This window comes from Corapipo altera, unplaced genomic scaffold (genome assembly GCF_003945725.1).
Source record: "Corapipo altera isolate COAL_440 unplaced genomic scaffold, ASM394572v1 2b, whole genome shotgun sequence".
NCBI lineage: Eukaryota > Metazoa > Chordata > Aves > Passeriformes > Pipridae > Corapipo > Corapipo altera.
This window is the reverse complement of record NW_020884874.1, coordinates 16,502,198-16,528,949: the sequence shown is the minus strand read 5'-3', so window position 1 is coordinate 16,528,949 and position 26,752 is coordinate 16,502,198. Positions and strand designations below refer to the sequence as shown.

Sequence of the window (26,752 nt, the reverse complement as noted above, 5' to 3'; positions counted from 1 at the left end):
ATGAGCATCTTGTGTGGCCTGACCATCATCTTTTGTGTTGCTATTAGTTCAGTAAGTGTTTACATTCATTATTTTTGATACAAAATGTTTGAAGAGTTATCACTACAAGAAGCCTTTTTTTTATCATGAGCTATAATGCTGTGGCGTGGGTTTAGCTTATTTGCACGGAGTACACATATTCACCCCATGCTTCTCCACAGCTGGAGAACCAGATAGGATAGAAAGTCATAAACATCAGTACTAAAAAGGACTTAATCACTTGCAAAAAGCTGACAACTCTTAGTGCTGCCCAGATCAGACATTTCAAAAATGGGAATTTCTCTAGCTGTCCTTTTGCATGGGTGTGTATGGACAGCAGTAAATAAGACTTTTCAGCTACTACACAGTGATGCGCAGTGCAACACTCAAACTATCTGTCCAAAAGATAACTCATGTACCAATATAAACAACATAAAATTAACACAGGACTTCACTATGATCAACTTGATTCAATTATACTGTGTTTTTGCCACTGTAGATTCATGAATTTCAGAAGAAGTGCTAGTTGAAGTAGCTTTTCTCCATTTTCTTTACTAATGCTACAAGTCCTTCTGATCCTTGCACTGCATTCACTAGAGCAGATCAGATATCTGGTCAAATTCAAAATAAGTTAAAAAGAGGGAACTTCCCAAACAGACATGGAACCCATGTTTCAGCAGAGCTAACGCATGGTCCAAGTGCGCCTCTCCTGGTCATTCCATTATCACGCCAGCGTATACTACCAGGCTTCCTCATTTGTGGAATGGCAGGAGGTGTTTTTTGGCCTCAAATATAATCAAACTAGGAGATGTGGCTACCAGAAACCATAATTTTTCTTTTTTTTCCCCATGCCTACATCCCGAAGACTAGTAATTCAAGTGACCAGGTGATTTGCAATTTTCAGTGGAACACCAGAGAAATCTTGACATCAAATTTTTCACAGTGCAGCTTTTTAGCAGGGATAGAGTGGGTTTTTGTGGGTTTTTTCTCCCCTGCAAGTTCATGTAAGTCCCCAGGCAGAAGAACTTCCCACATTTTATTCTTCAATTTAAAAACAATTAATCAGCTAATCTTCACTGCACAGAAAATTGAATCCTATTTGGACCAGTTCTTTTCTGTTAGAAAAAAAGGCTATCATTTCACTTGTCTAAAGAAAACTATAACTCAATGGGTAAAATGTGTGGAGGAAACAGCAGTTTAAATATTCACTTGCTGATGAAATGATATCATCAAGATGAAATGGTCATGTGATCTCCTTGAATAGGTGTGCACCTAGCACTATGACTCTTGCCATTTCGTCAAATTGACCCAAAGGTCTCACATTGTTATGTCTGTGCTAATCTACATGATCCTCCCTTGCATGCTGAGTTTGCAAGGACAGCTGTATTGCTGCAATCAGTTGAACCACTTCTTTTGAAAATGTGGTTATTCAATACATGGTTTTCAATGAGGTATTACTATAAGGGCTGTACTGTGTAGTCCCTTTAAGGATAAACTTACTCCAGATGAAAAGGATCGTCTGGTTTAAAATAGTTAAAGCTGATTTTTTTTTCTCTGATTTACTTTCAGCTAAGTATAATAGGAGATAAGATACTTAACCTTTTAAAAACAGGGCCAAATCCTGCAGTCTGCATGATCTGATTGAAAGAGCTCCATTTAGCTGAAAAATAAGTATTTGTGAACTGTACCCACAAATTCCAGAAAGGTAGACTGCAAATTATAACTGAAATGTTTGGAGATCCCTCACCTGGTCAAGATCCTACAAATCATATTGTTGACTCATACCAGATCTATTAGACCCACTGAAGCCTGTAATATGTAAAGAAAATATCAAGGGAAAGGACCTCCTTATAAGATTTCCACATCAAACACCAAAGTAACCCCATCAAAACAGTATTATGATGTGCCTGCTTTTGTCATGAAGCAGAACTTGTAATTTCAGTGAAACAAAATATATGTTCACAATAACCCTCTTATCCAAACTGTTATTCTCATAAAAAATCAAAAATATTTTAAAATTTTGCACAAATATGGAAGCAAGGTTGCTCCTCATCACCTACTCCCTTCTCCATACTTGTTCCTCCCTCCCCTGAACTTCTATAAAACTTATGACATTAACTCAGAGCAGCTTTCTCTTTCTATGCTTTTCTGCTCCTAAAGGAAAGACTCAGGACCGTGCTAGTATCTTCTACTCTGTATTTCTTTCCCTTATATTAATAGTACACCAAACAATAATTCTTATCCTTTGTTACGTTTTTCCATACATCAATTCCTGAAACACATTTTGAAACTTTTACTATTTCCTTCGTTGTTCTTCCACTACAAAATAACTGAATACTTCTGCAAAGTACAAAAAAAAATATATATCATAAATAATGCAGTGTGCAATTGGTCCAATTATTTTCTTACACCTGTTTGGCAGAAGGAGTTTGCATTGTATTTTAAAGGTAAAGGCTAGTGTAAAACCCAAAGCTTTCCCTTCTCACTCCAAAAACAAAAAACAGAACACGATCAGTGCATTCAAAAAATATCTTCTTTCTTGACCTTCTTTCTTCAGGAAAACTGCATTTGATTCAATTATGGAAGCTTTTTAGAGCTGGGTAGGTTAAAAGAATTGTTTTGTCTGCATTTATATGACCACAGTTCCTGTTTCAGATGTTTAAATAATTCTAAAAAGACAAAAATAATTATCTGAATTTAAAAAAATTCTAAAATGATAGCTATTTGGCACAATGTTATAATCCACTGCTTCTGTGTGCCCACTGAGAAGTAATGTCAATGTAACTTCTTTAGAAAAGAACACTACAGAATTTTCTGCTTTCTTCCAGTGATGTTTTCAATCAAGCTACTCTTGCTATACCTAATGTGTTTAGTTACAGTAGCCATGAAAACCTCCAAATGGGTATAAGGTTTTGCAGCTTCAGTATATTACAAGTTTAGCAGCCTCTGGGAGTGATGAGCTGTCTACTTAATCTTTACAATAGCACCTCACTGAAGTCAAGACAGACGTACAAGCTTAAGTAAAGCTCAAAATAAAAACTTTTTACAGCAGATTATGAGCTAAACTAATATCTTCTGACTTTGTCTCAATATCTAGCTCTGATTTTAGCTTTCAGGAATTCCAGCAGAGCCCAACAACTGAGTTTTTTTTAGAAAAGCAAAATCCAGAGCTCAGCCCCAGTATTAAGAACATCCAACTAAGAATCCTTTGCATCTTATAGAATCATAGAATTGCTTGGGTTGAAAGGGACATTAAAGATCATCTAGCTCCAACTCCCCTGCCACAGGCAGGGACAGCTTCCACTAGACCAGATTGCTCAAAGCCCCATTCAGCCCTGGCACTGAACACTTCCAAGTATGAGGCATCCATAGCTTCCCTGCATAAGCTGTTCCAGTGCCTCACCTCCCTCCCAGTAAAGATTTTCTTCCTAATATCTGATTTAAACATACTCTCAGTTTGAATCCAATCCTCCTTGTCCTGTCACTACATGCTCTTGTAAATAGTCTTGCCCCATCTTTCTTGTAGGTTCCCTTCAGGTACTGGAAAGCCGCAAATAGGTCACCTTGAAGCCTTCTGTTTTCCAGGATAAACAATTCTGATTCTCTCAGCCTTTCCTCATCAGGGAGGTGCTCCATCTCTCTAATCATCTTGGTGGCCCTCCCCTGGACTCAATCCAACAGGTTGATGTCCTTTCTGTGCTGGGGACTCCAGAACTGGATGCAGTATCCCAGGTAGGGTCTCACCAGAGTGGAGTAGAGGAGAAGAATCACCCCCTTTGACCTGATGAACTGCTTTGGATGCAGTTCAGGATATGACTGGCTTTCTGGCCTGTGAGTACACATGGTTGGCTCATGTACAGCCTCTCATCTCTACCAGCACTCCCAAGTCCTTCTTGGCAGGACATCTCCCAGCCTGCATTGATAGCAACATCTTAAAAGAAAGAGAAAGAGAGAGAAAGGGAGAGAACCATCATGCACCGAGATTTACTGAATATTTTTGCTTTTTTAATTTGATTAAAACCCAATTGCAGAACTTTTGTTATTACCTCATTCCTCTATGCTTATAGAGAAAAAAAAGTCATAAAATGAAAAGAATATAACAACAAAATACAGTTATCTCATGGTTCTGTAGCATTTGTTTTACCACACTCCAAATGGACTATTAGTTACAATTTGAAAACTCTGGATGAACAAACCTACTAGTCCACCTGGGATGAAATGGGAATCAAGTGAGAAAAATTCAGGTTGATGAAAAAACCTTCCTTTTGCTTTGGAACAATCTAACACAAAAAAAATTATGTGTGGAAGTATAAGACTACATGATCTTTTTAAAGAGAGATTTAAGCTTACCAAAACAAATTAGAACAGGAAAACATTTTAACAAGGACAGGATTCATGGAAGTTTTGAAACTGGCTTCATGCTACAAGCTACAGTGTGAATGTGAGATGAATCAAAATAGTAAGAATGTAAATTGGATCACATTTACAATAAGACAAAAGAAATCCATAACACAGCTTGATCCATTGTAATCAACGTTTTGCTATGTCTAGACCATCCTTCCACCATTTCTTTTCTATACACCATGCATATTTTTCTTAAATAGATGTAGTCTAGACCCATCTTAAAAATGCCATGTTTGGGAAAATTCCACTTAATGTACCAAAAGCTGACTTAGGTACTTCACTGATGAACTAAGACTTAAAAGGACTGGCCTTTTAACCCAGTCTCTCAATACATGCAGAAAAATGTCATGTCTTCTCACAGCACACAATGTTCTTAGCATTCATAGTATCTAGAAAGTAAAAAAAAAAAACCATGACTAAACTCTCTTTAACATAAACCTTCAGATGACCAGGTGTTAATATAAAACAGTGAACAGCAAGATCCTCCAAATGAAATACAATGAAAATACAATGCCAGATCATCTAATCAACCTAAAATATAACATACTCTTGAAACCTAGTGTGTTCAGTTTAACAATCTGGTAAAAATGGGTCTGATAAGAAATTAAGACATAATGCTTTAGTCAGTTCATCTGTACAGAATAATAAAATTTCTCCAGATATTCTGGATAGACAATGAAACAGAATGGGGGCAGCATAGAAGTATATTTAATACAAGTGACTTAAAATCCACCTGTATGTATCTGAACAAAAGACAGTTTCCAGCACCTCTTATTGAAACTAACTCGGTTTTCCTTTCTTGGCTTCGTAAGAGCAACTGTTCTTCCCCATTGCTAGCAAAATTAAGTCATATTCCACAGAGGAAGGATGAGAAATCCTTTCTTCTAGACTGTATCTTGTTTTCATTATGATTCAATTCAAAAGCATATCCAAGTGACATATCTTGGCAAAATGAAGATGTTTTACTCACTATAAATGACTGCAAAACCTTCTGGCACTCAAAAAATTCACTCGTATCAGGAGATGAAAAGTTGGAAGTATGGGAGTTGGGCTAAAGTCAGTCAACTTTTCCACCGAGTTTGCAATGATTCTGACTTGGACACATTCCAGATTTCCTTAGCAATATAATTTAGAAAAACCAAATAAACCAGGTAAAGACGTTTTGTAGGGAGAGCAGGCAAAACCTCTGCTGTTTCACCTGAAAAGATGAGGAAGGAAAGAGGAACTAGGAAGACTGTCCAGCCTAATATTTCTAGGGTAGCTGAGGGAAGTTTTAAAACTCTTCTGCCATACTCTGGATGTCAACAGTCTTAAAACATCATTCAGCAGGTAAGTGTAACTACAGCAATAGCAGCTCATACCTCAACCTGTGCTAGGACCTTTGATGTTATAAAGGAAAATGAGATGGCACAGACCTGGTTGTCCATCATGACCAGAATTTACCTTTTTTTGTTCATGGAGTGACATATGAGGACCTAAGTGAACTAGAGAAACAGATCAAATACCTTTCACCTTGTTGTGCACAGAAGAGAGCCTTTGCGACTCCATATTCTGCATTTGAACTCGATACTCTGCATTTGCAGTTTTGCTCTTCTTCCAGATGATGTCTACAGTTCTTAGCTATGAGAATGAAAACATAGGACCAGGATCTGAGGCTGTATCTTGCCAGGGCTGACATTGAGTGGGCTGACTCTTCTCATGCATACATGTAGAAGAGTACCCACATGTGTTAGCATGTATGTGTGCACTTATGAAAACTTCACTTTCTCTCCCACACAAATTACAATAATACTTTCCTCTTTAAATTTTATTGAGTTGAGGAATATCTTTCTAGCACACACTGGGACCAAACTGGTTGAAAAGGTTATGCACTAAATCCTTATCAAATCATGGATTCATGCTGCTGCAAAATTTGGTATACAAAATCCTAGAAAACTCCAAAAAAGATTTTTCCACTTGACATTAAATAGCTGATTTTACAAGGCTTATGATATACTCTCATAGGATACAGTGAACACTTAAAATGCATTACTTTTGCTTTACACAAGAGAAGTGTGATCAGAGACAAAACAATTGGTATAAAAATGCATTTTGATGGAATCCAGCAAAATAAGTGTATGTTTGTAGACTATGTAATTTCCAATTTATTAACATTAAATTATTAACAAGCAGGAAGCGAGAGAAAAAAAGCATTATACATTCTCCTTCCCCCAGTCTTTTTCAGGAAGGCAAACTTCAACAAACCCCAAATGGTTGAAAAGGTTGCAGAAGAGGAGTTTTATGTCTCTAAATTTTGGACAGGGCAACTGGTAGGGCTCTGTGCCAAAAAGGTGTTGGCTGCCATCATGGCTGTGCCCAATGTGGGCTTCGAACAGGAAAAGTGTTTCTATTTATTTTTAGTTGTTTTCTTACTTCTTCTTCTTTTGAAGAAATTCTTATAAAAACTTTTATCTTGTCATCGTGTGTAAATTATGTAGTATATTTTCAGTATTAGAGGGTTATGTCCACCCCATTGCGGGTTATATATCAAGATTCCTGCAGCTGTTCTGAAAAGTATTTTACTCTGAAGATGCTCCAAAGTTCTGGTTGACTTGACTTTGGACTAAGGATTTTGCCATCATACATTTTATGAGAGGGAGTCTGGACTTTGGAACTGACTTTGTGATATTTGGACTGCTCATACACATCATGTGGTGAATTAGCATGTGGTGTTCTTATGTAAACAATAAAAACAAAACAAAGAAAGAATTAAAAGTGCATTCAAGAAAATGACTTTCAGCGTATGATTGAAACAATCCCATAATAGCAACAACTTTGTGGTAAAGGTACATACTTGCCAAAAATATCTGCTAGTGTGGAAATCAAGCATTCAAACCCCTCAATTTAGCAGCAGTACAGCTAAGTAACAGTACAGTTGTTACTTAGCTAACATGGAATATCATAGACAAATTAAGAGCATCTGGAAACTGCTTTGGAGCAAGATGCAGTGGTCAAAACTATTGGGGAAAAAACTTGCTCCCACTTTCAGCAACACAGATCACTTTGTACAACTTTGATTTTACTCTAGTCCAAACAAGGGAAATTTGGCCCAGAATGTATCTACAGGAGGAGGGAAAAAAAAAAAAAAAGATAAAAAGAAAGAAGTTAATAATCCCAGAAAATAAAAATTATGGAAACTACAAAAAGTTTACCTAAAAAGTTCTTTGTCTCACCCAAATGATAATGTCCCTTCAGCAACTGCAATGCCCAGTTGGCTGAGCTCCTAAGAAAATCTAATGCTTAAAGGCAGTGACAAGAATGGCTCTTATTACTGGAAACAAGATACACAATTTTACATTTTTTTGTAATACTGATCTCTTAAATGTTAATAACTTCTGTTATTTGCCTCAGTTGAACTAAGATTTGGATCCTACTGCAGGACAGATAACAGATAAACAGAGAAAGTAGATTGCCTCTCTAAATCATAACTGAGGACATAGTAATGTAAAGAAGTTATTGTCTGCAAATTTTTAGTAGTTGGCTTCCGTTCAGATCAAAGGGCTTCAGTTCTTAGAACTGCTTATATTGGAGATTACATCTGTTCTTCCTGGACTTTTTCTAAGGGGAAGGGTTTTTCCCAATGCACTTGGTCAAATCTCTCATCTACTACTTATGTTCTGTACAAATATGGTATTTCACTTCAACAAAAAAAATAAAAGTATTTGGACTTCAGTAAGGCTCTATTATTTATTACACTTATATATTTCTGCAGCTAGAACCAATCAACTAGTATGAAATCTTCTCCATAAGCATTAATTCAGATTTTTTAAAAGAATTTTAAAAAGAGACATATATTTTTAGCTTAGCTTTTTCCACGCCAATGAAACAAAGTTTATCATTAGGAATAATTAGGATTTAAGCAATTTAAGCACACTTCAGAAAGTGTTTACTGAAAAGCATGTTTAATTCTGTCTTCTGCAAGCTTTCAGCTGAGAATTATTACATATGTTCAACCACGATGAAGAAACATAACATGCAAACTAACCAGCAGATTACAAACTGCTGCCTTTCAAATGGCAATCAGTGAAAACAGACAGTGAGATAAAAAACAAGACTTACAGAATGCGTAAGATTGGAAGGGAAAACCGGAGGTCCAACCTCCCTGTTCAAGCAGGGTGCCCTAGAATATTCAACAGAACATTCCACAAACAATTCTGAATGGTGACAATACTTGAAGAAACTGAATTATATTTCAACAGTTCATGATAAAGAAGAAACATTTTGTGAATTACCTGCTCAAAAATGATTTAGCGTACTGCAAGCTGAAGAAAACTTTTAAAGATACATTTGTTGTTGTAAAGAAATATAATAAAAATAGATGAATTTCAGAGATACTACAAAATTTGATCAATCAGCACATGAGACAGTCCTATAGGGTAACACAATCTAATTTCTCATTGGATAAACCAAAAAAAAAAAGTGAAACTGAAAAACATGGAAACAGTTTAAAAATTATTTTTTTAGTTGCTTAGGATGACTTATCTTGCTCATCTATGTAAGGAATATATTGCAATGTAGATGAGCCAACAATTCTAGCACGTTTGAAGAATAGACTACTGTGACCTAATAAGGATAATTTAAACAAATTTTGGCAAGCCTCCATAGGTCCAGTGTTGGGTACTTTTTTTTCTCTTAATACTAAGGAATATTTTCAAAGAAGGATTCACGCACAAAAGTGTAACAGGGTTTCCAAACCAAAGGACATAGAAACCACAGTATTTGCAAGATCTAAGCACGGCTAATCAAATCCTGGGTTGACTCCTTTACATAAGCTCTTTATTTCTGGAAAATTGTATTTACAGTTTTTGGTCAATTTTTCAAATTTCTCACCAATTGTTTTAAGGGAAAAAAAGATTATACACAGAAAATTGTGTATTAAGATAGTAAAAATGCTGTAAGCCATAGCAGCGTGATGGATGGGCAAAATTGCATATTATTTACCTAGTGCTAGAGTTTGAATCTTCATAATTAGTTTCTCTATTGGCTCCATAAAAGCTTAAGCAAGACTGAAGAAATAATATGTTAAACTAGTGTAAGGTACAGTTCCAAACCAGCTGAGGTAGTCTGGAAAAAAAAACTTGCTTCACTCTTTATCAGTTACCTCCTGCAATATTAACCAGGTAGGGAGAATCTCGCTTCTTACTGTAAGGAAAATACCAGGAACAACTTCCCCCCGTTTATCTTTACATAATATTTTTTTTGTGTCTTTTATCAATCCTGCCTTAGCCTGGAAATTTGTGATATGGGTATACATATGAATAAAAAACACTGGAAACAGAGAACAAATTTGACACTTCAATTCAGAAACATTCCCATGCTGGCTGCTCCACTTACGTGCTGAACAACTCTAAGAGAATATGTTTTGATGTGTTTCTTTGTATTCTCAAGGATGTCCTCCTCCAACAGCTTACATGTCTCTGGTGTAGATTAGTTATGGACTTTTCATGCCGATGAGGTAATCCCCTTAATGTACTATACACCATAGGATATCCTTCTCCTCTGTTTCATGTCCTGACATTGCTAAAGGTCAGGAAAGTGTTTCATGTGGTGCTAGACTTCATTTAAAAGTGAAACTACAAGAACAGAGGAAAACTTATTTCTCTTTGAGTTTCCAAGCATAATACAAAAAGCCTAGGTAACAAATGATTGTCAGTGCATCTTGTATTAAAAGTAGTCATTGCTTTGCTCAAAATTTTATATTAACTTCTAAAGATTTATTTTCAACATAGTGATTGGTAACATAGAGGTACTGATACAGGAAGATGAGATCCATACTGTAACTGCTAAGTTTACTTATACAAAATGTAGACTTCACATCAAACATTAACAACATAAAAATAATTTATGCTGAATGCAAAAAATTACTGCTCTAAACACATGATTTTTATTAAAAGTATACTTCCTCTGTAAGACAAGCATGTAAAAATTAAATTACCTCAGAAATAAAGATATTTTGTTACACAAATTATGTCTCAAACATGGTCCACATTTCTTTTCAAGAAGGATGCAGACAAGAGTTAAATTTACTAAGCTTTAAAAACATTATACACAAACTTTTTAACAGACATCATCCTTTTACGTGAAATTTGCAAGAGAAAACGTGAAAAAGTTGGTATTTCAAAAGCATTTTTTTACTATTAGGAGTATTTTGCTTGTTTGTGCCATAACTTCATGTTACTTTTTTAACAAAGGCAGTTTATAAAGTTCCAGTTTAGGTACAGTTTTAAACATTCAGCTTCTTATCTTTAGAAGTTTTCTCAAAAGAGTGTGTATTCCTCAGAGAAAAAAATATAAAGAAAATGAAGCAAAATGTTTTTCAATCAATAATTAGCACACTAACGAATAATTAAATGTTTACATTGGATGCTTTTTTTTTGTTCTAATAAAGAGGAGGGGAAAAAAGGGGCTTTTTTGAAGGAGGGATGAATATTTACACAATTTTTAACAAAAGGAACACCATTGCTAACAAAGGTTCACCTTACAAATTGTCTCCACAAAGGATTGTGCAAGTTCGGTAAGGAACTCGGAGCATTCACTTCACCTATGGTTTTCTCAGTTTAAAGCCTGTTACTTGTTGGTATGATTGCTTATGTTCCAGTATAAATGCTCTGCAGCACCACAACTACCCTCTCCCTCTCTTTAACACTGAACTTAGGGGTTGGAAAAAGAGGAACAGAAAATACTGGGAAGAAACTCTGCTTAGTCTTCAAAATTAAGAATATTAGGAATGTTATGGAAACTGGAAGACTCCTCTGGGAGGTGAGTCATAATTAAATTTTCATGCTTGAATAAAGAAATATGATATCAAATATTTAGCAAAAAAAACTTTAAAATATCTAGCAGTCCATGTAGTTAGCAAAAAACCCAAAGAAAACAAACAAAAAACCCCAAACCAAAATAAAAACAAAACAAAATGAACAAAGATGTAAAATAATCTACCAGAAACCTTCTCCATTCTCAATGAGAGTAGTCTGATATTTTACATTGATGGGTTCTTCAGTGAATAAAACATAGCCCCAGCTTGTCTAAGTTCCATCTGGATTTTATATATTAGAATATATCTAGAATTTCTGAACTGAAAAAAAAAATCTTTTCATAAAGGGAATTAAAAGTTACAGGCATAAAACCTGCTACATGCAGAGAAAGTCTTCAGACATCAGAACAAATGTTTTAAACTACACATAGTAGACAATACCTTCTTAGTAATTTCTAAGACATCAATTTAGAGATAACATGGCTTCTGCTTCACCAGGAAATTCACAGAAAAAGAGCCATTATAAGTGTTTTCTTTAGACAAAAGGAGCATCCAGCTTATCCCATCCTCTCTTTTGAGTGAAAGTGGGCAAGCAAGAAGAAAGAAAAAACATGTTAGCAGAAATATCCAAGGTACGATTCAGTTCAATACATGAACGTTTGTTTTGGAGAAGTTCAGCGTAACTAAGTATCCATTCTACCCAAGCAAAGACGATTTGGAAAGGTGTTTTCTTTTTATTTCCAGGAAAACCTTGCAAAAGATGCTAGGTTCACGAAAATAATATGCCAAAGTAAAACTGCTGTTCTTGCATTTATCCTGTGTTTTTAATATTGCATATTCTTCCAACACTTGGCTATAGCTGCACTGCCAGCTAGCTGTTTAGCAAATACGAAAAGTTCAACAGAAGGTACAGTAGCAAGAACAATAACATTAACAATAAAATTTCTTTGTACAATTAACACCTTCTCGAGACAGTAAGCTATTCCCTATTTTGTTGGGACTTAACGTCAAAAATTGCAGCCAACAAAAAGCATCATTAAACCCTAGGCCCTACTTTCACAGTCTCACAATGTTTGTGTTCATGCTACACATATGCAGAAATACTAAAGTTAAGGTGAGGGTCACTGTTGGTGACCGTGCACTGGAACAGATTGCCTAGAGAAATTGTGGAGTCTCCCTCACCGGAGATACTCAGGAACCATCTGGACACAATCCTGTGCAATGTGCTATAGGATGATCCTGCTTGAACTGGGAGGTTGGAGCAAATGATCCACTGTGGTCCCTCCCAACGTGACCCATTCTGTGATTCTGTGAATAGTAATGTGCCTTCAAAAAAAATTAACAGTTAATCCATCCTTTTAGCAGTACTGGATTTTAAAAATTGTTGCTGTCCTGAAATAAGCCTTCACTATGGTTTTCTAGTCTTATCCAGAAGAGGAAAGGGAAACAATAGGGAAAACAAAAGACAAAGGAAGATGAAGTTATTGTCCACTTTTGATCACAATTTTCAAGGTTTGTTCCATATGAATTTGTGGGAAAAACTTCCAGAATAGGTAACAGGAAAAGTATCATCGAAATTAATTTACCATGTGGAATTCTGATGACAATTAGTAAGATATCCCATATCTTTATTGAAAAAAGTTTTAGGAGAGTATTGTTACTTAGACTGTAAGAAAACTACTGTCCACCATCCCCAAAACCCAACCCTTTAAATCTGGAAAATGTGGGAACCCACAATTAAACTCCAACATGAAACACAAATTGTGAGACTACAGAGATGCAGTTAAGGTTGGTCAGATAATAATCTCCTATGACATGCCTTTATCTTTCCCTTTTCTTTACTGCTCCCTCTTTTTTTTTTGACAAATTTTGGAAGCAGCATTGTACACACATAGTTTTCTCTGAAGAGTGAAAGCCAACTAAAAAAATAAAGAATTTAAACTTTTAAATGTAACCCACCATTACTATGGTAACTTTAGCTTTTACCCTGTGAATAGCAGTTTCAAGAGCTAAGACTTGAGGCTTGCTTGTACTAAGATTTCAGATATTCAATAGAATTTTGAATACTGGCTTACATGTTGCTTAAATGTGTTCCTTTCTCTAGTTTATTTATAAAATTTGCAGCAGTCTCATTAACACTGATTTGTGATATAATCTAATGTGTATGTGTACTTAACTACTGAAAAACAAATGAAAACAATTTACATTAGGCTGTCAATTTTAGAGGTCAGCACAAATACAATTACACCAATTTAAATCCGATATAAGGGATGTGTGGAAGTGTTTGCCCTATATAATTTTTGATTCAGGATCTGTCCCATTGCCAACATATATATCTATCATATATATCTTTCTTTTTACAGACTAGGAAAACAAAATAGGAGTCTGTTTCAGTAGAGCCTGACCTCATGCTAAAAGTTAAGAGCAAGCCATTCATGTAGGAAGTGTTCTTGCTTTTATTTTACTGCTGCAGTCACGTTATTGCCTGTTATTACTCGGTAGTAAGATTGTGTCTACTTTTTTTTTTTTTTAAACCAGAAGTTACTTTAGGGCTGTTCAGGTGTTTTTCTACCCTCCACCAAATTCTCTACGCTCTGAAATCACTCCCCCAGAAAGTGACCTTCTCAGTAAGAAACTTGATCTTACAGGTATCAAATGACCTGAAAAGATCTTTCAGCAGTTTGGTCAGGATAACATTAATAACCCAGCCCACAGGGGAATACTATGTACCAAAGCCAATGTGAATTTGATGACTATGGACACCAAGGAAACTGAAAAACTCTCAACATCGTTCACCAAACAGTAAATGAATGAATTCCAACTGATTTTGTCTGCAAAACCATGAGCTGTCAGGTGGAAAAACTCTTCAACTTCCTAAAAAAATTGCAATTCAGTATTTAGCACAACAAAAATACTGTCAGCATCGTCTCACCCTAGAATTGAAACTACTCAAATACGTAAGAGATTTGTTATAGTATGCTCTTTTATCGTATCCAAACAAGCTACCACAGCAGCAATAAGTACAGTGCCATTAAAACATATCAAAGAATCAATATACCAATACAAATATATAGGATATTGAACTGAAAAACAGCTACGCACGGCACTTTGAACATTCTAAAGAACTTGAATGTCACACGTATTTCACAGCTCTGGAAAAAGGAATTTTGATTCACTGTAATCAGCACTTTTATTTGAAATTTAAGTCACACTTTCTAAATATATACTTGTAAATCACCTCAAAGCCCTATGCATTTAGGAGTTACAATGCCCTATCATTAGTTGTTCTAAGCTGATAAATGACTAATGGAATTGCCAAGTCAGCAAGTCAGCCAATATGAGCGATATGTTTTATAGTTAAGGCTGCCATATAAGCAATGTCTTATACAAAAAAGTCCTTCATAAAACTGCACATAGAACATACTAGTTTCTAAAAACAAGGCTATGTTGTACAAATAACCACTTATAATTAAGAAAACTATGATACTGAAACATTGAGCTTTGAATTAAGGAATATCTTCAAGATCCTTCAAAGTCTCACATATCAGAGACTTTCCTGATACAATCCTGTCTCAGCATGGATCAGAACACCCTTGTTTGACGTGAATGGGATTTTATTTTTTTTAACATTAATTGCCCTAAATATATCAGCAGTGTAGGGTTGGTAGTCTTCAAAAAAAAAAATCTGAAAGTGTCACAATCTATAGCATACTTTTTGGTAAGAATAAACCGAATACTGGAAAGTTACCACAGGGGGAAAAAAAATGTTTTTGCTCTATCCCCACCTTATGGCTAGAAAAAGAATTTTTCTATTACAGCATCCATATTTCTGAATTTATTTTTTTTTTTTTACTGTATGACTCTAAGCAGAAAATATTGACTATTAGTATTACAAAACCTAAGATTTTTTTTTAGTAGTCCCTCACTTCGCCACAAAAAAAGCAAAACGAAACTCCATGGCATGAATGTCCTCTCTAGCACCGTGTTGATTTTCTGACTCAAAACAAGAGACGTATTTACATTCAAATAGAACAGTGATTATTTGGGTTCCCAACCCACTAAAGTTAACAAGTTCATTTATTCTGTTGACACCATTAGGAGTTAAAATGGCTAAATCTCTCCACAGATCTAACCTTCACTGACATACCATTCTTAATGCTCACAATTTTTAAAATAGCTTTAAACCTAATAATCAGGTGATTTATACCACTCATAAAATATTGAGCTTACTTGCTCTACAAATTAATACAACAGTATGCATGAATGTAGTTTTAAAGATTTCACAACTATCTTCTCTGCTTGCTTATCTTGCAAGCAAAATGATGCAAGCACAAGAGCTGGAATAGTGTATACTCCTCAGCAGAAGACTTACTCAAGTTGGCAAACAGCAGATCTCCTTTCATCAGTCACTCCATAAGTGAGATCAAACAAATATAGCAGCAGCAGCACTCTCTTTCCTCATAATCACCCACTGATGAACAAACGTTTTTCCTTCTTTTGTGCATTAATCAGTTATGATACCACCCTGGCCCAAGGACTAACATCAGCTATGTGAAAAGCTGAAAACCAAGACAAGGGCCATCAGAACTACTTTGGCCAAATTCTATTTTTTCATTTTCACTTTTCACCCTTTCATTGATGATCATAGTAAAAGGGCGGGGTAGGATGAAAAACAGAACATTGGGAAACTTGCAAAGAGAAGAATATGGAAAAACTGGATGTCTTAAAGCCATTTTAATTTTTTAGGTCCTGCTTTCTAAGGAAATAAGGAGTGATAACTGTATTGTTAGAGAGCATCTCTTTCCCAAAATCTCTTGAATCTTATCTTTAAAACCAGAGGAAATTCAATAGTTAATCAATTGTCTCAATGGTTTCAGAACTCTAAATTTCTCAAGGTTTCATGAAAACAGTTGAATAGGAGAGACACCTTATAAATGCATCAGCATGACTCTTACCCCAGTAATCCTTGCCTTTTTCCTCCTAACAGCAGAATCAACACAGGAATTCAAATAAAAGCTTCATTAAGCTTTCTAGTGCAGATCTGGTTTAAAAGAATATTTTATAGAACTATGTACTTTGATGCTCTGTCATTAAATAACAGAAATAGATTATTACTATAGCCTCCAAGTTTATATTAATTGGAAGTGTTCATGGGTATTTAGACAATACTGCTGTACAGAGTTTTGATTTTAAAAATCCAGTAAGGAGTACTGTATACAGGAGAGACCCACGTATATACAGGAAGGAGTACAGAAGAGCTGCCAAATACTAATATAATTAACTTCATGGTGAACATTCAAGAAGATACTAGAAAAACATTTTATATTTCTGAATGCTTAAGCACACTACATTGACCACATTTATTTCCAGTAAGTATTTATTTAAAGTTTAAGAGAGAAGCCTGAATACCTGCCAAGCTATCCAGGTCTTCTTAATACCTGCCTTCTTCAGTTATTACAAAACAGTGACAATGAACTGTCAAAAGTTTCTCTCCTACTAAAAAAGGGCACCTTCTTAACCATGAATACAGGCCAAAACCACAGTATAAAATATTTTAAAAGTACACTGGTTGGTTTTAACCCTTCACTGCCTCCCTTACCCAATGGTAGTTGATCACCAATCTACTACACGGGAATAAGAATATTCCACACTATCCTCAGAGTGGATCTTGTTCCTAGGAAAATCAAGACTATAATAAAATATTTCAGGGAAAATTAGGAGAAAACATTTCTAACACAAGAAGATCTAAAACAAAATTGTTAAATCACAGACAGTAATTACAAAGAAAAATATAAATACTTAGATCTTCCTTATTCCTGAGAATGTATTTGAGATTATTAAATCCTCTCCATGTGTAGGTTCTCAGCCTTCTTTGCGGATTCCAAGGGAGTAAGAGAAGAAAAGGCAGAATAATCTCGTCAACCCTTAAAAGAAGCTCACTGAACTAAGCTCTCTGAGTTAAGTGGAAGAGTAATCCTTCATTTCTGCATACTGGAAAAGAATAACTTTTCAAAGGCTGCACAGGATTTTAAAAAGCACGTGAACATGACATGAAATTAAAAGTACTGGCATTGCTACAGTTTTCTTAGACTACTAAAATATTTCTAAAATGCAATTCTTTTTTGCTGAGTTTCTAGAATACATTCAGTAAGATGTTAAACAAAATTAGACTACTACATAACACTTTTAAAGATCCTTTATTTTAAGAAAAGTTCATTGTGCATATGAAGGACCAGCTACCACATATTCCACAAAACTGTATTATCAGCTCAAACTGTGAGATTCAACTACAATTTTATTAAAACATCCCTTAAGCAAAGTGTTCAGTAAATGGTTACAAGTATTATATCAGGAACAGAATATGATCTTAATTTAAGAAGACATTTTTATATAATGTACATTTCCAGACCTATGACAAGTTAGGATGACACTCAAAAGGGGGGAGGAAATAACTGGGCATTCATGACAATTTATCTTTGTTATTTTTACAAGATCTAACTTCAAAAACAACAGCTGTGCCAGATCTTTTCTTCTCCATAATCTGTGCATCTGTCCACACCAACTGAATTACAGACCACCAAGTTGTCTCATACACCACAGCAAACAATAGGCCAGCTTAACAGTTCAGAGTATGATTTAAAATACCAAATATGTATTCTTTCTCCAGAACACAGAAGTTTTAACCTACTTTTCAAAGTAATTTTAAAAATATTAAGACATTAATCAATAAGTTGAAGGCAAGATATTTAATACACTTGCTTCTACAGTGATTACTTTGAAAGCCAAGATTTTATTTAACTAGTAAATCTGCTTTGAACTGCACAATCTGTAACAGATTTTGTGAAATCTGCATTTTTTTTATTACTGTTCTCCTTTAGAAGTTTCACACTTCTAATAATAGATGCCACATTGTACCTGAAGAGTATGTACAGTACAGGCATTCCTCCATCATTATGAAAGAAATAAAGTACATCAAAAGTCTTAAATGACAAGTGACACTTTAAAATTATGCGTGAAGTGTATGAAAATATACATTGTAAGATTTTTTATTTTTTTTCAAAGAAAGAGCAAGATACTCAGAGTCAGGAGATAGACATCAATAAAACTGCATACTTCCACAAGTGCTAAAGTTGGCTCACAGTGCCTCAAGTTAGTAAGACAAGATGGAAAAACATGCTTTAAAATTCCAGTGGTCTGTTTTCTAGCCTCTGCTTTTCTTTAAAATGACCTGCAAAAAGAAAAAAAAGTATATTTATCACCACTTTTATCACTACAATTCAGGTCCAAAATGCTAGGCTGCTGAGACCACAGGTTCACCTAGCCAATTTCTTTCCAAGACTTGAGTCACCAAGGTGAAAACTATAGGGAAAACGTTAGAAATAAAGCAAAAGCATACTGAAAGATTTTATATCAGAGATTTTTTTTTTAAGCAAGAACATTCATAAGCAAAAATTCTGTAAAATAAAAAGTTTATTTTAAAAATTAATGCTGAGAAATGGCAATAGTGCTCTCAAGCCCTCAGTAGATTCCTTGAAGTTCTTACCCTGTAAGGCCTAGACAAAAAGAAAAATTAAGGTTTGCCATCATACAGCTACTATGCTCAATTTGTGTTTGTAATGCCTTATTTCTTTCTATATCAAGAGCACACAGACCTTTGGAAGGACATTTTTTGGTTTGGAGTTTAAATTGAAAAATGAACTTCAAAGCCCAAGTGGGACTGTTTAAGTGTTAACATTATTAAAATACAGGCAGTTTTTCCTTTCTTTTCATCTTAAAAAAATAAATGGAACACAAAAACGTTCAAATAATGTTAAGATTGCAGTTAAAAAGAAATTACAAATGCATAAGATTCCAACTGTAACATTCACTTGGCTACCCTACATATCCTGTATATATTTTTGTTACTATAGTAATAGAAAGTATCAAACTAAACCTTTCACCAGAGGAAAAAAAAATACTGAAAACAAACAGAAGCCACAGGACCAAAATATCAGATAACATCGAGTTTTGTTCTTCCAATTTGCCCAGCAGGAGTAAGTGGTTAAATAGTTAACAAATTAAAGAGACCAAGTTCCTTCATGACACCAAGGTAAATAAACTTGAAAGAGATACACAAGACATATCCTAGCGAGTGAAATGCACTACAGAGTACAAAGGGATTTCAGTCATACCTTGACACTAATTCTTTCTAGATAGAGAAATCTGCTTAACACCTTCCTTTTTCCCTTTTGCATGTATAGAAAACTCACCATCCTTCACAGATATTCATACAGTAATTTTTGTTATGCTAAATTACCCATATAGCAATCCACAGTTTAATCCTCCCTGCGTTCTTCCCTTGCCAAACACATCGCACAAAGTATCTGCTTGTTCAAGTAGCATCCACACACTGCTGCAAGAATCCACTACAGATTTATTCCAGACTAAGCAGGTAAGAACTGAAGGTGCAAAAAAACATGTGAACCTCTCTGAACTATTTCTCACTTGTTCCATAAAGCTTCACTTACATAACTGAAGTTAAGACAGCACGCTTCCTTGATGTAGTATCATGTGAAATAAGGATCCTCAACTTTGGAGAGGCCTTCAACCCATGAATGCTTGCTGGTAGACCACTTTGTAGAGTTACCCATACATAGAAACTATGAGTTTAAACACGGAGTAATAATAATAATAAAAAACCCAGGTTATACTTCATAGGGCAAGGAAAGATAATTTGCTGTCTTGGTAACAGTGAATTATGCCAGTGATGGATTAAAGAATATTAAGTTTCTATACATTTTGAATTATAAATAAAATATCAACTTTACCATAGAAAATATTTGTATATGCTGTCATAATACATTTTACATTATGCAAAAAAGAAAAGTTTTAAAAGTCCTTTAATACCTTTGCGGCAGATATGGTGTGCTCGGGTTTAATTATTTTACTTCTGTTCTCAAAAGCATTTGTCCTGGCTTCTTCTGCTAGCCGATGGAGAAACAGTAAGAAGTTCAAATGCACCTTTAAAATAGGGAAGAAAAAACCAAAAAAACCAAGAATGATTCAAACTTGATTAAGCATAGTTTGGTTTTTTAGAGGTTCACTGTTTGGGACAAAGGATTTGCATATTAGACTGTTTCCAAATTTCTGAAAGGTGTTCTCAGAAAAGTAAGATATCACTCAGTTCAAGTCTTAGTAAATTTCCGAGACATCCTTTACTGTAAGACTCTTATAGTTTAAGTTTAGCATACTTAAATTGTAAAAATGCTTTAGAAATGATCAAACAACAACCGATCTAATAGGAATCAAGTCTGATTTTTATTAGCAATTTTTAATAATAAAATGTAGACATAAATATCAGAGAATCAGGAGCCTTTTTGCTTACTAGTAAATATAGTCAGCTTTCACTGACTACAACAGCCAGACTTTTATGAACAACAAATTCATCCCTGCTCTATCGCCAAATGGACCACAGATGAGATCAAGGACTTCTGCCTCTTTCCAGTGCAAAGAGACATTGACATTAATTTCTCCAGAACAAGAAATTCTCCCATGTCAGAAGGTTCCATCCATTTTTTCCCAGCTCATCACTTACTTAGACTTTTTATATTAGAAGAACTGGTAGGGCAGAATTCCATTCAATATGGAATTCTGTTCTGCTAATACAGAAGCTGCAAAAAATTTCAGCGGGCAAGGAAGGAACTGCTCCAACTTGGACTAAAACGACCAGTCAATAGCACCTCTGTGTAATCAGGGACCTATAATACAAACCTCTAACATTATACAAATATTATGCAAACTATTTTAATAGTCCCACCTGAAAAATTGATAATTGCACCTTCTGCAAATTTAACTTTCAAACGGTGTTACTTTTGCTATGTAAAGTGTACAAAATTACTTTCACAATAAAGAGCTCAGAAAAATATTATTAAAATATATGAAAATTTTATTTACATGAATTAGGCAATGTATTTACTCTGTTGCACCTGACCTGTAAAGCCTAGAAAAATATAACATGGATATAACATGGAAAGTTACAGATAAAGTGGATTTGCAACAAAAAAGAATTTGCAGCAATAAGAATCTGCTAGAGGACAGGCTCTTGTCATATGAACAGCATTCACAGGACAAGTTATTTGGGATTTTTTTTCAGTATACTGAACTAAATGAAGCCAGTATGCAATAGACAAATTTACGTAATATTTGATATAATTTGGAAGCATCGAATACACAAAAAGCAGATGTTCTTGCAGATTTACTTTGCAAAATATCAAAGCCGCTTTTAACTAGTAACTCACATAGACATTATCTCTCACAGAGTGGCACTAAAATAATGTTCAACATTAGAACTCTCACTATTAAACTTATCAACGTGACGGTTAGATTTCTGGAAATAACCTGGGGGAGAAGAGGGAAGTGGAACAAAAGCTTCCATACTTGCAAGTCCTTTTGTTGAGATACCTAAAGGCAAAAGTGTTAATTCTAAAATTAACTGCTTTTCTAAACTGCATCTTGTCAGAATCGCTCTACTTTTATTTTCCTATTTTCAAAGTAAATTGCTGCATATGGAGAAGCTTCCTCTGAACTCGAATAGATTTAAACAATAGTCACAACATATTCCACAACAGAGCACACAGGTTAATAAATATTCCAGGTTATTCAAAGCAATTGAGAAAAGCTAATGAAAGGCAAAATGACTAAATACCATGAATAGGACAGTTACTGACAAGTATCTAAGTGATAGCATATTTGTTCAAAGACGTTGCTTTACTACACATGAAATTATTGTCCCTGTGCATAAAAATTAAAAACTGTTTTGAATTAACTACTCATGCAAATCACCTTACAAAACAGAATGCTTACTTCCCAGAAAAGAAAGGTTGTAAAGTTTTAATAACTTTGTAAAAACCTCACAACACTGTTTGCACAGCAACTTCCACACACCTGCTCAACAGAACTAATGAATAGCAGGGAAAAGCTCTGTAATTTTATTTTGCTGCCTTAACTTCAAAACAATTCTTTAGACTAATATTTTGCCTTAAACGTACACTTATTAATCATTCTGTGGTGATAACAAAGAAAAAAAAGAGGTCATTCAGTGCAATACTTTATGTTTTTCCTGCAATGAAAATACACACATGTCCTTCTAGCATAAAACAAGAAGGACATGTGTGTATTTTCTCCCATAATTTCAAGTTAGAACAAAGTTTGTATATTTTCTTCTCGGACTATTGGAGGAATATCTGAACTTCAGTACTAAAATCTTTACCTCTTATTTTCAAAAAGAGCCTTGAAAAAACCTGAAACACTCTTCATATTTCTTCACCCAAAGATATTATCATATCCCTTCAAAAGAAAAACAAAAACAAACAGCTTCCTGAGAAAGGCTGATGAAATTTGATACCTACACTGTGCAAAGAGAAAGATGTTAACACTTAGGAAACAGATTCTGACAAAGCTTCACATTTTGAAAGGAGACTTGATCAAAAAAATCTGAAAAGTGAAGAAGTAACCCCATTCAAGTATTTAACAAAATTATCTGAATTCTTACGTCTTTCAAACTTGTTAGTTACAGTCACATACGAAGATATGGTTTAGTCGACTAAAAATAATCACTGAAGGTCCACAAAAAAAAAAAAATCAATCTGATTATCTCCTAAGCCAGGTGGGCAGACCATCTCACTGAACTGGACAAGTACTGCAGTAGATTCAAACATAAAGCATGGATCATTCAGGAAGATAAACTAGAAACTGAACTAGCCAATTCTCATTCTTCCCTGGAGAAGACACAAACTGTCTGCTCAAAATGTACATGGTTCCATCTTGTTAAGACAGTAACTCTATAAATGTCTGAAGTATGCAATCTAATCACTGTTACGGTGTTTGCAGAGAATAAGAGACACTAGAAAACATATTCTCAAAACTTGTTATTTGTCTAACTACTAAGTACAGAATAAACTCCTCCATACTTTCTTTTAAGGCAAAATTCCAGCTGTGTTGATTATTTGTCCATAGAAATAAAGAGCTAAAGAGCTGTCAGCCATGTGCCTAGCTGAAGAACATTATGGACAACAACCACACCTGGACATTCCTATTTAAAGGTAGAAAATAAAAAAGCCAAGCCTTGTAACATTAAAGGCCATTTAATTTGACAACACCAGAAGAGATAATCTAAGTTTCCATTACAATATTAAAATTTATTCTGATATTCTTCCTTTGTGTGGAAATGAACATTTGATTAGCCATATTGTAAGCTAGATCTGTTGTTGTTGTTCATAAGTTTCAGTCAATTCAATTCACTGATTGTCTTTGCAGCACAGAGAACACTAGTGACAGGACCACAAACAAACAGGAACCAAAGGCCAAGATTTGGAGGGACGTCCCACTTACCCCTTTTCAGACAGCTACACTAACTTGAAGCCAAATTTTCATTACCCTGGAAACACAGACCAATTGTTACCAACGACTACAAAAAATGTATTAGCGATTGTGTAAGTTTGATTAATTGACTACTTCGTTCCACTGAATAAGCTTTGATTGGGTCTGAGCATGAGTAGCAAGGGGCCAGATCCTTAGTCCATGAAAAACTCCAGAGATAACAAAAACAGTAGGAAGAAATCATATTTTTGTTAGCTCAATTAGAGAAATATTTAATGTTTACATTCAAGTCTAAATACTCTCATGCAATTACTATATTAATGCATACTAATCTCATATTATTTATTTTAATTTTGTATGTTTACATTTAGCTTCATATATCCAGATACCAACCTTCAAGATGCTGCAAGACACAACTTTCATACACGTATGAAACATGGACTTACAATTCAAGTCAGGGACCATACTAGTACAGAGTATGCATTAACACTTTAATGCTCTGAGAATCACATGCATTTGTAAACAAGAAGGCAACACAGTCAAGCAAGTTTAGCCTATTAAGTCACTTCAAAGAATATCCTTTTTATGCACAATTTTTTTTTCAGTATAGCAGCTACCACAAACTCTCTTGTGGTCAGGTATCCTTGCTGTAGTCAAATAATTCCTTGGTGAGACAAACCCTACCTGTGCCACAAATCCCTCAATGCAGATCAGAAGCGACCTAGCTGTATTAGCCTTGGTTTTTGGAAAGTTGTTTGATATGGCTCTACACCTTTTTGGCAGGCATTTTTAAACCATGAACAGGATCCCCACACCTTATCAGATTAGCAACAAGACTTGTCATTCCTTAGATTTGGACAGAGATTACTTAGATGGCTTTCAAAAAATACATGACCATTCAAGATGCCTGAACAGCTTAGCAACTCATTGATCACAATTGACCACTTGCACACTCAAATTGATCTACATTAACAACAAACATCTGCGTGTTATAGCCACGTAAGTCAAATTCATATTTCTCGGTCCGTCTACACCAAACTCTTTGAACAGCAGCGTGTACTTGAAGTGACACAATAATTACGCATCAGCCCGTCCCTGAACCCCCAAACTCGCTGTCAAAGCCCTACAATACAGCAGCCACCAGCAAAGAAGAGAGCAGCAATCTCTACTTATCCGTATGTTACTAGGCAAACCAACAGTCCATCTCCCCACAAACTTTGCCTCCCCTCTGCTCGCAGGTCACTGCAGAAACACCATCAGTAGGAACCTGGCATCCCGTCAACTCCCAAGTGCTCCACGGCGCACCATCCGAAACATTTAGAGCGTAAATGTCCCCACTTAAGGTTGGCTGCCCCCAGGCAACCAGCAGAGCCGCAGCACCGCAACGGCCAAGAGCAGAACCGCTCCCGGGCTCCCCGGGGCAGCTCCAGCCTCGCCCCTTCCCCGGTCCTCTCTCTCTCTCTCTCCTCACCAGCAGGTCGGCGTTCGCCGCCAGGCGTAACTGCGGCTTGTATTTCTTTATTACTTTCCGCAAAGTGCTGCGGGGCACCGTGCGCCTCATCTTCCTCTGCTCCTCTTCTTCTCCTTCTTCCTGCTCCTGTTCCTCTCCCTCCCGCCGCCCCCGCTCTCTCCGCCGTTCGAATCCGCCGCCCTCGCGCAGGCGCGCGCGCCCGCCGTGACGCCACTTCCCAACGGCCGCGCGAGGCGCCCGCCCCGCCCCCGGCGCCCCGCCCCGCCCCGCCCGAGAGAGGCGGTGGCGCCCCCGCCCTTCCCTGGGAAGCGGAGTGGGGTTTCCGGCCGCTTCTCCCGAGCGGCTTGGGGGCTGCGGGGACAGCGGGGAGGTGGTGGAGTGATTTCTCACCTGTCTCAGCGGGCACTGCTAGCGCACGGCACGGGTGCGGCAGCTGCCGGCTCGGGAGGCGCGTCCCCACCGCCGCGGGGGCGTACGAGGGGGGGGTGAGGGACACTCCACGAGGAGATGCCCGAGGGACAGGCGGGTCCCTGCTGGACACCACCACAGTCGTTCTCGCAAACACGTGTGTCAAAGCGCTTCCCTTGTGAGCGAACCGAAATTTGACTTTAGTTCCCAGACCTCCACCCGGGCCCTTTTAATCGAAAGGGCAGAGAGGGGCCGCAGCAGTTCCCGACTGGCTTTTCCGAGCCCTCGGACGTGACCGCCGCCACATGCAGAGGTTTCCTGAAACGGAGGGAACCTGGCACCAGCCAGAGGCACCGGCACGGCGCTGCCTAAACAAGCCTCAGGCCAGGACCTGTGGATTTTAACTTAGCGTCGTCGCCCAAGTGCGATGTTTGCCACGGAAGCCAAGGGAGTTGTTAACAATGCGCTTGTTCTTTCCTTCGCTGTGTGACCCTGCCGGGAAATGTGACAGGACTGTAGGACGGGGAGCCTACAAGCTCCATAATCTTGCACTGAAATGAGCCTAGAGTGATAGTTATGTTCCACACATAAATCTGGACAAAATACTGCATTAGTACACGTGTGGCATTGACTTAATTGTACACAAAACCACACACTGGTTCTAAAGTCGGCCACCACTTAAACGTGTCATCCTTACTCCAGCATCTGTCCCTACACTTCTGTTTTAGCTGACGGATGCTGCTGACTGAAATACAGGTTTCCCCGTAGAGGGGCCCCTGTAGCTTGGCATTCTCAGTGTATTTGGACTGTGTGTACTTAGTTGGAGAAGGGGTCAGGATTTCATACTGAGGTATGGGGTTTTTCAGCGTATTTATTAGGTTTTCGTTTTCTTTGGCCTATGGGATGCTTGCAGATTTAAATGTTGATAGGATATATATGAAGTCTTAATATATTCAAAAGTATCAGCACCCAGATATGAAACAGTTTTATTAAAGTATGTTCTTAAGTCTGTATGATTTGGTATTTTAGTTAATTTTAGAATATGCACAAAATGTAGTCCAGATAGAAGTATATCTGACAGTGGGAGAGAATTTAAGATTTGCCAGTTCTTCATACTCTGTCAGATATTTGAAAATTATGCTTTGTTCTTTCAGCTTTGACTGTCGCTTTCCATTAATCGTCAGTAGCAATTTAGATCTTAAAATCGGGGTCTTAGCATTTTTTCTGTGAGGGAATAAGCACACTAACTCGTACGGCTTTTTTCTACAGTTTAATAATAATCACAGTTAATGGTTCAGCAG

At 36.4% G+C, this 26,752-nt stretch overlaps 1 protein-coding gene across 1 annotated transcript; it reads right to left on the bottom strand.

The window, feature by feature from the left end:
- Positions 1–18,196: 18,196 nt before the first annotated feature.
- On the bottom strand, positions 18,197–25,231 carry CENPW (centromere protein W). The gene is made up of 3 exons (XM_027634278.1): positions 25,044–25,231; positions 20,102–20,215; positions 18,197–18,443 (listed from the first exon to the last, which is right to left on the bottom strand). The coding sequence occupies exons 1-3, from the start codon at positions 25,131–25,133 to the stop codon at positions 18,417–18,419; spliced, it is 231 nt and encodes a 76-aa protein (XP_027490079.1). The 5' UTR covers positions 25,134–25,231; the 3' UTR covers positions 18,197–18,416.
- Between the last annotated feature and the right edge of the window lie 1,521 nt (positions 25,232–26,752).